This window comes from Periplaneta americana, chromosome 8, assembly GCF_040183065.1.
Source record: "Periplaneta americana isolate PAMFEO1 chromosome 8, P.americana_PAMFEO1_priV1, whole genome shotgun sequence".
NCBI classification, from domain to species: Eukaryota; Metazoa; Arthropoda; class Insecta; order Blattodea; family Blattidae; genus Periplaneta; species Periplaneta americana.
In genome coordinates, this window is record NC_091124.1 from 22,249,272 (window position 1) to 22,263,557 (window position 14,286).

Genomic DNA, 14,286 nt, shown 5'->3' on the forward strand with positions numbered 1-14,286 from the left:
CCCTGAACCTATGTTCCTCTCTCACAGTGAGAGTCCAAGTTTCACAACCATACAGAACAACCGGTAATATAACTGTTTTATAAATTCTAACTTTCAGATTTTTTGACAGCAGACTAGATGATAAAAGCTTCTCAACCGAATAATAACACGCATTTCTAATATTTATTCTGCGTTTAATTTCCTCCCGAGTGTCATTTATATTTGTTACTGTTGCTCCAAGATATTTGAATTTTTCCACCCCTTCGAAGGATAAATCTCCAATTTTTATATTTCCATTTCGTACAATATTCTGGTCACGAGACATAATCATATACTTTGTCTTTTCGGGATTTACTTCCAAACCGATCGCTTTACTTGCTTCTAGTAAAATTCCTGTGTTTTCCCTAAGCCTTTGTGGATTTTCTCCTAACATATTCACGTCATCCGCATAGACTAGAAGTTGATGTAACCCGTTCAATTCCAAACCCTGCCTGTTATCCTGAACTTTCCTAATGGCATATTCTAAAGCGAAGTTAAAAAGTAAAGGTGATAGTGCATCTCCCTACTTTAGCCCGCAGTGAATTGGAAAAGCATCAGATAGAAACTGACCTATACGGACTCTGCTGTATGTTTCACTGAGACACATTTTAATTACACACAACTGAATAACATTATTTTAAAAACTACATTGCAATCTTCCCCATGGATTACAATAATCTCTTCCAAGCAAGTTATGTATATTCCCCTTTCTGTATAGGAATGGACCCGTTCACATTGTTGAGTTTATCGCATATAGGACGCAAGCATTTCCATGGCAACAGACGTTGACTGAAGTCAGTCTATTTTCCGTTCCAGCAAATCATTTCACTTTTTCTATTAATGTAAGTCGATTATAGACGTCACACGTCAAAAGTATCGTTAATGTGTTAAACTCATGTTGTGTTCCCTCAAAATAATGTGTGTTCACTTCATACTTCTATTCAATAACAGACTCCAACTAATTTTAAGGAGCTAATCTCGTTATTTTTCCAGTGCATTAAGGAGGCCTAGTTAATATTATTTTTTATGCTCGACCATGCCGAAATGTACTAATTATACACCTGGTAGCAGTCCTTTAATGCATGTTATTAAAGTACACCTACTCATTAAAGTACAGGTCTTCAGCCAATGACAACTCAGCTTACATGTGTTCAGCCAATGAGAAGTCAGCTTTGTACCGTTATAAAACCGTAAGTATCGATTATTCTCGGATATGCAATCGAAAGAGAATTAGCGAAAAGTCACGGAGGCTGAAATCCAATACTGTCGCAGAAGGTTATGTTCTGTTGCTATAATAATTAGCGTTAATTGTAAGTAATATTCAAATAAATTCAATTTGTCATCTCGTTTTTCAATGTCGAATTCAATAATCAAAGTTATACCACGTTTAACGGGATTACACAAGGTCAATGACATTATTGTTCCTCGGAAAAAATCAATATTTTTGCGTCTGCGCACATCTCACAATTCACGACCTAGAACAAGGTCACTTCCGATCTTGTCAGATACAAATAAAATGTATACATCTGAATACCGGTAATTTCAAGTTAGAAATATGGTCGAGCATAAAAAGTCGTATGAAACTCGCCTATAATGGTAATTAAGAAGCTCATATGAAAATTATGAAACTCGCTTGCGCTCGTTTCATAAACATCCATACTCGCTTTCTTAATTACTATCATTATAGGCTCGTTGCATAATGTACTATTATAAGGTTTTGATAAAACAGTTATTCACTTCATTAAATTCATTTTGTGTTTCTTTAAGGTACACTAGGACTGAATTATGATTTTTTTTTTTTTACAATTTTAATCCGATTTTTTCGTAAAAAGCAAAAAGAATAAGGCATGTGCAAATTTCAAGCTCGATCGTGCTGCTAGTTACGAAGTTAATTTTATTTTAATTACGCAAATTATGATATACTGTCGCGAGGGGTGACTTTGTGCCATTCGCGAAAAACGTATAGAAGTATTCTTTAAGACCGTGACAAGGTTTTAAAGTCTACTTCCTCACGTTTTTTTTATGAAATGCGCAAATGGCACAAATTCACCCTCATGGCACAAAGTCACCCCGCTCGACGGTAATGAAAGTGTTACATTACATTTAAATACCGGTACAGAAAATTCATATTTTTTATACAGGCAATATTTTATCCTTGAGAAATTCATTATATCTAGGTTAGTTTAGGCACAATACATTTTTTATAACCAACATTTATTTATTCATGTTTTATGTATATAATATTTTGTAGCTCTTAATTTTTAGAGCCATATTCATAACTTTCTTAGCGTAGGCTTCCGGTGGATGATCAGCGAACTAACGTTTTTCGTATTCATAAACCAGTGTTTGCGATATGATATGATATGATATGATATGATATGATATGATATGATATGATATGATATGATATGATATGATATGATATGATATGATATGATATGATATGATATGAATCTTGTACAAGTATTCACTCGATAGCCGGGGCTAGTTTAGCACGCTCGTAGCGCGGTCTAGCGAAATGTCTATGCATAGTACTCAAAGATATCAAGATTTCTCAGTGTTAGATCTCAGATAATATATGAATGGACAGATACGAATATTTTCATTGAAAAGTATGCGCATGAAGCATTTTGAACATCTAAAAGTGTAGTTTCAAGAAAAGAGCAAATTTGTGAAAGGAGATGCAATACTGATGTATGGAGTAGGCCTATATAAAATCGCTCCTCGGTTTCAAGAAGACCGATCTTGAGAAAACGTAGAGACAAAGAAAACATCTTACTGTCAACTATCCAAGTGCCCAAAGAACAAAAGAAAAAAAAAAGAAGAAGAAAACTTCCCAAGTGTTCAAGGAACATTTTCGTACAAAAAAAAAAGAAAATTCATTATTATTGTTGTTATTATTATTATTATTATTATTATTATTATTATTATTATTATTACGTATTGGTATTCCCAAGAAACTAGTTCGATTAATTAAAATGTGTCTCAGTGAAACATACAGCAGAGTCCGTATAGGTCAGTTTCTATCCCATGCTTTTCCAATTCACTGCGGGCTAAAGCAGGGAGATGCACTATCATCTTTACTTTTTAACTTCGCTCTAGAATATGCCATTAGGAAAGTTCAGGATAACAGGCAAGGTTTCGAATTGAATGAGTTACATCAGCTTCTTGTCTATGCAGATGACGTGAATATGTTAGGAGAAAATACACAAACAATTAGGGAAAACACGGAAATTTTACTTGAAGCAAGTAAAGTGATCGGTTTGGAAGTAAATCCCGAAAAGACTAAGTATATGATTATGTCTCGTGACCAGAATATTGTACGAAATGGAAATATAAAATTTGGAGATTTATCCTTCGAAGAGGTGGAAAAATTCAAATATCTTGGAGCAACAGTAACAAATATAAATGACACTCGGGAGGAAATTAAACGCAGAATAAATATGGGACATGCGTGTTATTATTCGGTTGAGAAGCTCTTATCATCCAGTCTGCAGTCCAAAAATCTGGAAGTTAGAATTTATAAAACAGTTCTATTGCCGGTTGTTCTGTATGGTTGTGAAACTTGGACTCTCACTCTGAGAGAGGAACATAGATTAAGGGTGTTTGAGAATAAGTGCTTAGGAAAATATTTGGGGCTAAGCGGGATGAAGTTACAGGAGAATGGAGAAAGTTACACAATACAGAACTTCACCCATTGTATTCTTCACCTGACATAATTACTTACTTACTTACTTACTTACAAATGGCTTTTAAGGAACCCGAAGGTTCATTGCCGCCCTCACATAAGCTCGCCATCGGTCCCTATCCTGTGCAAGATTAAGCCAGTCTCTATCATCATACCCAACCTCCCTCAAATCCATTTTAATATTATCCTCCCATCTACGTCTCGGCCTCCCTAAAGGTCTTTTTCCCTCCGGTCTCCCAACTAACACTCTATATGCATTTCTGGATTCGCCCATACGTGCTACATGCCCTGCCCATCTCAAACGTCTGGATTTCAAGTTCCTAATTATGTCAGGTGAAGAATACAATGCGTGCAGTTCTGTGTTGTGTAACTTTCTCCATTCTCCTGTAACTTCATCCCGCTTAGCCCCAAATATTTTCCTAAGCACCTTATTCTCAAAAACCCTTAACCTATGTTCCTCTCTCAGAGTGAGAGTCCAAGTTTCACAGCCATATAGAAGAACCGGTAATATAACGGTTTTATAAATTCTAACTTTCAGATTTTTGGACAGCAGACTGGATGATAAGAGCTTCTCAACCGAATAATAACACGCATTTCCCATATTTATTCTGCGTTTAATTTCCTCCCGAGTGTCATTTATATTTGTTACTGTTGCTCCAAGATATTTGAATTTTTCCACCTCTTCGAAGGATAAATCTCCAATATTTATATTTCCATTTCGTACAATATTCCCGTCACGAGACATAATCATATACTTTGTCTTTTCGGGATTTACTTCCAAACCGATCGCTTTACTTGCTTCAAGTAAAATTTCCGTGTTTTCCCTAACCGTTTGTGTATTTTCTCCTAACATATTCACGTCATCTGCATAGACAAGAAGCTGATGTAGCCCGTTCAATTCCAAACCCTGCCTGTTATCCTGAACTTTCCTAATGGCATATTCTAAAGCGAAGTACATAATTAGGAACATTAAATCCAGACGTTTGAGATGGGCAGGGCATGTAGCACGTATGGGCGAATCCAGAAATGCATATAGAGTGTTAGTTGGGAGACCGGAGGGAAAAATACCTTGGGGGATGCCGAGACGTAGATGGGAGGATAATATTAAAATGGATTTGAGGGAGGTGGGGTGTGATGATAGAGACTGGATTAATCTTGCACAGGATAGGGACCGATGGCGGGCTTATGTGAGGGCGGCAATGAACTTTCGGATTCCTTAAAAGCCATTTGTAAGTAAGTAAGTATTATTACGTATTTGTAAATCTTCAGTCCTAGTGTAGGAAATAATAGAGTCCACATTTTGTGCATATTTCTTCTTGTGATGGATTACGCATAAAGACAAGATATTTCGTCATCCTGAATCCAGTTTCCTACGGAGCTTGTCCGCATGCGTTTCGATGCCTCCTTGAGGCAGGGATTGTGCCAGGCGTCTTTTATTTTGAGTTATTTTAAGACAGGCGTGTCATGCCGTTGGTCCCGCTCTACCTACGCAGACATGAAAACGCACGTGGCATAGCGCTACTTCAATCTTCGATCTTTCTTGAAGAATGAAGATATTCCAAGATTACTTCAGATGTACTTAAATTATTACTCCCCGTAACTCAAAATATTTAGTTATAAAATATTTAAAAATTTCTTTGCAGAACGCAAAGTTACATTTGTTCGGATCAAATTTCTACACATTTAAAGGACAAAGCTAAAATTCTTTCAATCATTTATTAACATAATACATTGCTCTCTTAAATTAACTGAGCATATTGAAAATTCAATCAATGACTTTCACAAAACGCTATATGAAATATTTCATAAAACAATTTTTATCTCGAAAAGGAAGCAAAAACGAAGAAAATCGTATCAAACTTTTTGTTTTAAATATCACAAAGAATAAATAACTCCCTGAAATTAATGACATTACTTATATATATATATATATATATATATATATATATATACGAGGGGGATCCAGGAAATAACGACCGTTTTGTTGTAATAATTTAAAAAAATATATTTATTTGAAAAAACAAAGTCTGTTACATAACTGAAGCTTCCTTTACTTCTCTACATAATCACCACCTACATTTAAACTTTTGTCGTATCTGTTCACTAGCTTTAGAATTCCCGTGTTATACTCCTCTGCCGCCAGTTCATTAAGCCAGGTGTTCACTGTCTTCTTCAACTCTTCATCACTTCCAAAACGCGTACCACCCAGAAAGTCTTTCAGCTTAGTGAAAAGGTGAAAATCGCTAGGAGCAAGGTCTGGACTATAGAACGGATGATCAAAGATTTCCCAACCGAATTGATCCAGCAATTCTCGAGTTGAAGCAGCAGTGTGCGGACGGGCACAGATTTTGTGGTAGCCAAGATGTTGCGACACAATTTCACCAAGCAAAGAACGAGAAATGTCAGGAAAGGCAATATGCAATTCGTCGAGTGATGTGCGCCTGTCTTGCAAGATTCTGTCGTTCACTTTAGTCTTCAGGTCTTCTGTGATGAGTGATGGGCGTCCGGGTCGAGTTTCATCATGGACATTTGTTCGCCCATTGTTGAACATTTCGCACCATTTTCTCACATTTCTTTCATTCATTACAGTATCACCATACACTTCTTTCAATTGCCGGTAAATTTCTGCAGGTTTCAAATGTCGGGCATTCAAAAATCGAATCACACTACTCACCTCACAGTCGGCGGGATTATCAATCACGTCGTTCATTTTGAAGTAACACAAAATGCACAATGGCGACTTGTTGCAACCAGTACTCACAATATTATGAGAACACATGTTAAGGAAGCCAGTTGACCTTCAAACAAGGAAGGGGAGTCAGCTGCGCGGCGGATATGCGCGAACGGTCGTTATTTCCTGGATTCCCCTCGTATATATATATAATTTATCAGAGCTTCCTCAAATTAGAGGCTGCCATTAGACAAAGCTTACAAAACAATACAAGAACAAAATAGAAGATGAGAGCTAAAAGAGTAAGAAAAAGGCAAACAAATACACAAACAAACAATGGCAGTTTACAGAAGAAAAAAAATTTCAAGTAAAGAATCAATGAAAGCTAAAAAGGAAAAAGAAAAATGATAATGGTGCGTCAATTTTTTTCCATACACTGAATTAGAGTCCATATACGTGGTTCCGTAAAAGTTTGACTGACTCTCTAATTATGAGGAGGGCCAGTTCGTTCAGAAAAGATTTGTGCAGTCCTAGGGCCTTACAGAATTGAGAAGAGAAGTTGGGTATCGTTCCTCGTTCCTCTTGCTCCAAACATCAATCCCGTAACACTGATATCGTGAAGTTGGTAATATATATATATATATATATATATATAAAATTAATCTACTTGATGTATATATTAATAATTATTATTACGCTATATATTTTTGTATAATTTTTCACTTATTCCAGTTACAATTCTACTGTAAGATCTAAGGAATATCTACAATAAATTAAATGAAAAAAATGGTGAATTTTGTTCTCGGCTGTAGTTGACTAACACATTTTATAAATACCTGTATTGTAAAAATTCCTACCATCCTTTTCTGAAATACATAAAATTAATAATAATACCACAGTCTACTATATACAGTCGCGAAGCTTGAGGTGTTTTTTTGCAAATCTCGTGATAAAGCGCTCCAAGCGGTTAGCAACTAGAAACAATAGACTGTCCATGGTCGACTTTGGACTGTGTCGTATTTCTATCGAGTGCTAGCTTGTTGCGTATTTCACATTGATGCTTGTGAAATGTTCGTTATTGGTTATAATGAAAATGTTAATGGCTAAAATATAATAATTGGAATAATAATATGGGACAAGGAGGAGACGTTTGTAGTGCTATAAATTGTAGCAACAGTAAGAGAAAGAGGCCAGAGTTATCCTTTTTCCGATTTCCGAAAGATTCAGAAAGGTTCCTGGGTTTCCACAAGAATGCTGTGCAGAAACAAAATTGTTAATTTGAAGTTCTTTGTGACTGTTAGAATACATTATATCCTTAAATTTCACAATGAAATTTTTCAGTCTAACCGAAAGGACATTAGATACCGGTCAAAGTTCTGTCACTTAGGCTGCTAAATTTCCAGAGAAATAAAGGTTAGGTCTACTTTTTTTTTCAGAGGATATATTTTTAATTGTAGCTATTAATTTTGTTATTATTTTTATGTGTTATTTTACTAAAGACGTGGAAAAATTAAGTTTGTTTTAATGAACTTTACTGATCACGTTTTATTTTCAATTCTGGTGGGATTATTATTGCTTAGGCCTAATTTTTTCTTCAAAGGATATATTTTTAATTATAGCTGTTAATTTTGTTGTTATTTTTATTTGTTTCTTTAACTAGAGACGTAGAAAAAGTCTGTTACAATAAAATGTATTGATCACGTTTTATTTCCAATTCTGGTGTGATTATTATTGCTTAACCTCATCCCATTTTGTTAACTACGTAAGCCTACACTACAAGTACCGGTACACGTAAGTTACTCTATTAATTCATATTTCCATTATTATTGTTGTAAAGAGAAATGCAAATTAATATTTATTGGTTTCAATTCATAGTTAATTATCGCTATAATCCTGAATGAGTGAAGCTATTATAGTAAATTTCAGTTCGTTTTGCATAAACAAAAATTATATTAACTTATTTCTTGCAGGTATCTTCGAGTTTATGGTGGAATTTAATATACTTCATTAAAATAATAAATTAACTTTATGCATTTAATATTTCAATAATGGAAGGAAGGTGTTAATTTTTCCAAAAGAACACGACAACGAAAGTGTAACATATTTTGTCGGCTGCTAGGAGAGAGATCTGCGATGATGAGGCGATAGTAGCGATCCTGGTGGTGGGCAACTACCCATGTTTGCATTTTTACTACATATTGAGCTTCGCGACTGTATATAGTAGACTGTGATAATACATTGAAATCACCTAAACTTCTTAGATCTATTTGCACATGCCTTATTCTTATTGCTTCTCACGAAAAAATCGGATTAAAATTGCAAAAAAAAAAAAAAAAAAAAAAAAATTCATAATTCAGTCCTAGTGTACCTTAAAGACATACAAACTGAATTTAATGAAGTAAACACCAGTTTTGTCAAAACTTTATCTAAAATAATATTAACTGGGCCTCCTTAATGCACTTAAAAATATACGAGATTAGCTCCTAAAAATGAGTTGGAGTCTGTTATTGAGTAGAAGTATGAAATGAACAAACATTATTTTTAGGGAACACAGCATGAATTTAACACATTAACGATACTTTTGACGTGTGACGTCTATAATCGACCTACATTAATAGAAAAAAGTGAAATGATATGCTGGAACGGAAAATAGACTGACTTCAGTCAACGTCTGTTGCCATGGAAAGGCTTGCGTCCTATATGCGATAAACTCGTAGGAGAATGATTGCTGATGTTAATGTTCAGTTACTATTAAATTTAAAGAAGAAAATGTTACAGAAATTATGGTGAATGCAAGACCCTTGCAGTAGAAATGAAGAATACATAAAATTAAAAAGAAATACGAATAATATCAGTAAATCATTTTAAAAAGATTTTATGACAAAGAATGTCACCAAGAAAATACGAAAAATTGAGCTTCAGAATGGACTAATAACTATGCAGAGAATCAAAATCCTTCAGAGATGCCAGAGAAGAATCTTTGGCGTTGGCAGAGTGAGATGAATTTCTTTTCGTCTTTAGCTAACCAGCAATTTTTTTAGATAGGCCTAGTACTGGGGCATTCGAAAAGTAATGGCAACATAGTTACTGTTTCAGACTAAAGTAATTTTTGTTACTTTTGGCATTACATACTTCAAATATAGTTCCCTGCCATATCAGCAATACGTTGGCAAATTCTTGCAAGACAGCGGACATCATTTGCAGCATCATTTCTGGACATCTCTCTCTCTCTCACTGATCGACCTAAAGCTCATTGGATATAAACTCTTAAGTCCGCTATGGCCAGTGAAAGGAGTTAATATGCACGAAAAAAGCTTTGTAGAATGATAAATAAAAATATTTTTTCAAGTAATTTTTGGGAAATAATTCGTTTTGCGTCATATTTTCAAGTTTTTATGTCATATTTTGTCAGGAGCATACGCAAGTGGTGGTTACAGGGTTAGAACCCCTGCCTTGAACTAAAAAAAAAAAAGATATTTAGATTTGAGTTTTTTAATCCATAATCGTTTTCCCTTTTCTAATTTTTCACTGTCAGAGTAACAAAATCTACATCGACATAAGGCATAGTCCTCCTACCCCTCCTTCAATATATTCATCATGTCAGTTTCATTCTTCATTCTTGGTGAGTTCCATGTTCCATTATTGTGTTTAATTAAATGTATTTAAATGTATTTCATTATTTCCAGCATTTTTCTGTTATGTAATTGTTGACTAAATATATAAATGATTATTGTGTGAGTTTAATAATAACACAAGCATTTTTTATTATACAAAATTAAGGGGAAGTTAAAATTTGTTAATAATTGGATGACTGTGAAAATACATGTCATGTATTACGTTTCAAAGATTTTATAAGGATATTCATGAATATGATATTAATAAATAGACCGTAACATAATAATAATAATAATAATAATAATAATAATAATAATAATAATAATAAGGTAAAGATATCCCCGTAACATGCCATGAAGGCACTTGGGGGGCATGGAGGTAGAGCCCCATGCTTTCCATGACCTCGGCACTAGAATGAGGTGGTGTGGTCGGCACCACGCTCTAACCGCCTTTTACCCCCGGGAAAGACCCGGTACTCAATTTTATAGAAGGCTGAGTGAACCTCGAGGCCGTTCTGAAAGTTTGGCAACGAGAAAAAAATCCTATCACCACCCGAGATCGAACCCCGGACCTTCCAGTTCGTAGCCAAATAATAATAATAATAATAATAATAATAATAATAATAATAATAATAATAATAATACCGGTACATAAAATTTAAAACACCGATAATGTAAATTGTAAACAATTTTAATAATAATCCCTCCCCTTGACAAAATCCTGCGTACGCCACTGTATTTTGTTATTTTTGGAGCATAAGTGCATGCATATTTCCAGAATTTTTAGGTCATAGAAACCCGATTCCTAATCACAATATAATATAATATAAAAAAGGTAAAGGTATCCCCGTAACATGCCATGAAGGCACTTGGGGGGGGGCATGGAGGTAGAGCCCCATGCTTTCCATGACCTCGACACTAGAATGAGGTGGTGTGGTCGGCACCACGCTCTGACCGCCTTTTACTCCCGGGAAAGACCCGGTACTCAATTTTATAGGAGGCTGAGTGAACCTCGGGGCCGTTCTGAAAGTTTGGCAACGAGAAAAAAATCCTGTCACCACCTGGGATCGAGCCCTGGACCTTCCAGTCCGTAGCCAGCTGAATATAATATAATAAAGTCTGTTAGGTTCGCTACAATGCCACATACCTCGGATGTCACCCACCCCGTCAGGGGGCTGGTTGCCGTCCTGATACGAGAGGGGGTAGATCTGATAAACGGGGGACAGTTGCCACCACTGGAGGGGTTTTGGCGTCGAGCACTTGGGCGTCATGGCTATGAGGGTGATGGCCGCCGCCAGCATGGTGGCCCACCCCACCCAGTACGCGATGAGCAGCATGTAGCGGACTCGAACCCATGCCGGCCGGTACGCGCACTCCAGCAGCTGGTCCTTGGTGAGGCCGGTGTAAGGCCCGTCGGCGGAGATGTACCCCTCGAGAGGCATGGCGCGGTACTGACGACGCCTGCGGACCGCGCCGGGGCTATAATAAGCCGAGCTGCTCTATTAACGCCGCGTGTCACGTGTGGAATACTACCGAACTGCTAGCCTTTCTCGGTCAAGGTCCCCTGAAGGGTTGAAGGTAACTTGTCTTATACTAATCTCTGCTTATTGTTGGCGAGAAAACACGCCCAAGTATTTCTATCTTATTTTATTCATATTCAGTATCCATCATCATCATCATCATCATCATCAGCAGCAGCAGCAGCAGCATCAGCATCAGTCCACACCTGTGGAGTAACGGTTAGCGCGTCTAGCGGCGAAACCAGGTGGCCCGTGTTCGAATTCCGGTTGGGGCAAGTTACCTGGTTGAGGTTTTTTCCGGGGTTTTCCCTCAACCCAATATGAGCAAATGCTGGGTAAAGGCTGGTTCACAATAAACCGGGAACAAAAACGACAACGAGAACGAGAACGGAAATATTGTTAAAATAAAAGCATTTAAATGTGAGTATTCACAATTAATTATTGTGAATGCCCACATTTAAATACATTCATTTTAACATTATTTCCGTTCTCGTTTTTGTTGTCGTTTCCGTTTCCAGTTTATTGTGAACCAGCCTTAACTTTCGGTGTTGGACCTCGAACTCATTTCACCGGCATTGTCACCTTCATCTCATTCAGATGCCAAATAACCTAAGCTGTTGATAAAGCGTGGTAAAATAACCTACTAAAATCATCATCATCATCATCATCATCATCATCATCAGCAGCAGCAGCAGCAGCAGCATCAGCATCAGTCCACACCTGTGGAGTAACGGTTAGCGTGTCTAGCCGCGAAACCAGGTGGCCCGGGTTCGATTTCCGGTCGGGGCAAGTTACCTGATTGAGGTTTTTTTCTGGGGTTTTCCCTCAACCCAATATGAGCAAATGCTGGGTAACTTTCGGTGTTGGACCTCGGACTCATTTCACTGGCATTGTCACCTTCATCTCATTCAGACGCCAAATAACCTAAGCGTCGTAAAATAACCTACTAAAATCATCATCATCATCGTCGTCGTCATCATCAGTAGGCATTTGTTGTCTAAAAATTCTAAAGCAATTCACTATGTGATTCGTTATAGCTATATATATATATATTGAAAAATATTCTAAAGCAATCCACTATGTGATTCGTTATAGCTACATACGTTGAAAAATATTCTAAAGCAATCCACTATATGATTCGTTATAGCTATATATGTTGAAAAATATTCTAATGCAATCCATTATGTGATTCGTTATAGCTACATATGTTGAAAAATATTCTAAAGCAATCCACTATGTGATTCGTTATAGCTGCATATGTTGAAAAATATTCTAAAGCAATCCACTATGTGATTCGTTATAGCTACATATGTTGAAAAATATTCTAAAGCAATCCACTATGTGATTCGTTATAGCTACATATGTTGAAAAATATCCTAAAGCAATCCACTATGTGATTCGTTATAGCTACATATGTTGAAAAATATTCTAAAGCAATCCACTATGTGATTCGTTATAGCTACATATGTTGAAAAATATTGGTCAGTATCTGCACTCCATGGGCGATCACAGTTTCTCCAGTCACTGCTATCCAAACACTCTTACTTAACACAATAAAGTAAACTACAATGTCTTTATTGGTTTCATTGTAGCTAATCGGTTAGTTTCTCTTTCCAATGGTACTATTTTCATTCACATCAGATTCATAGAACGTAAATTACATGTGTTCGAAACCGGAAAGGTCTTTTGTAGGAGCCCTGTATGTGATCAGGACAGATAGGAAGAGAGGCTGACAAAGAGAAAGACAGATAGAGTTACACAGAGAATAAAGTAGACAGACAGAGTGACAGGAAGGCGAGTAATGAATTGTGTGCTTGGCAGTTTTGTGGAAGCTATTTCCCCATTGTAAGTATCAGGTGAGAGGCGCTAGCCTGGAAGAATCCTTGCATTTCTGTGCGGTTATGCAGGCCCGATTAACATACTGTTGTTCTAGACTTTTCCCATCTGTCAGTTGTCATTAAAACGCAGCGGCGCTTGGCAACGGCTTTATTTATGGACGTGTCGGCTGTTTATTTGCGACGGATTTTCGTAATAGACTTTGGGGATCCTGTCTGTGACGTTTTGTTGTCGGCTGCTCCGTTAACTCCGGAGTTTCAGTTACGGAGCGCTGATGCACGTAATTATCGGAGTGTTGCAGTCGCTTAGGAATAAATCAGCTTCCGACATTACAACATCGGTATGAATGAAGCGGATATATTATGACGTGTGTAGACCTACATATGTGGCCATCGCTGTCTCTCTCTCTCTCTCTCGAGGAGTGATGTATTCATATTTTGGTTAGTTAATGGTATTGCTAACTAGTACTGACAAGTTTAAGGACATTGACAATAATAATGGATCCGGCACTTAAACCTGTCATTTTCGTGTTTTAGAGTTTACACGGGTAAACAAAATTAGTTTTGTGCGAGATCGTGCGTATTTGCTTGTTTTCCGCACAGAACCAATACGCGGTAAGTGTGAAATACCACATTCAGTATTTCCAACGTAACACACATAACAATTTCCCTCTTCTTACCGCTTAAGCGCCACATTCATTTTACTGCTTTAGGCTTTTAACATATTATTTTTAGAGACGTTTAACATAGTAATACTTATAAATTGGAAACTTACCACTGCAATTTCACCTAAATTGCAATGTTAATTATTGTTTTTAAATATTTGCAAAAATTAAGTAAAGTCTACTACTCCACGAAACTTATTGCATTCCTGATACAAGTAACATTAAGGAAGCCGTGAAAAAATCAACAAGATTCCAGATGCCGATGTTATTACTGC

The 14,286-nt window shown here is 36.6% G+C and overlaps 1 protein-coding gene across 2 annotated transcripts in view; it reads right to left on the reverse strand.

The window, feature by feature from the left end:
• Positions 1 to 14,286, reverse strand: part of LOC138704571 (maltase 2-like) — a 47,911-nt gene that overhangs the window by 19,951 nt on the left and 13,674 nt on the right. The window contains exon 1 of one of the 2 annotated variants that reach the window (XM_069832612.1): positions 11,139 to 11,460. The exons of the other annotated variant lie outside the window; for it this stretch is intronic. Coding sequence (XP_069688713.1) covers positions 11,139 to 11,433 — 295 coding nt within the window. The 5' untranslated portion in view covers positions 11,434 to 11,460. Of the gene's footprint in view, positions 1 to 11,138; positions 11,461 to 14,286 lie in introns of those variants that run through there. 2 annotated transcript variants of the gene reach the window in all.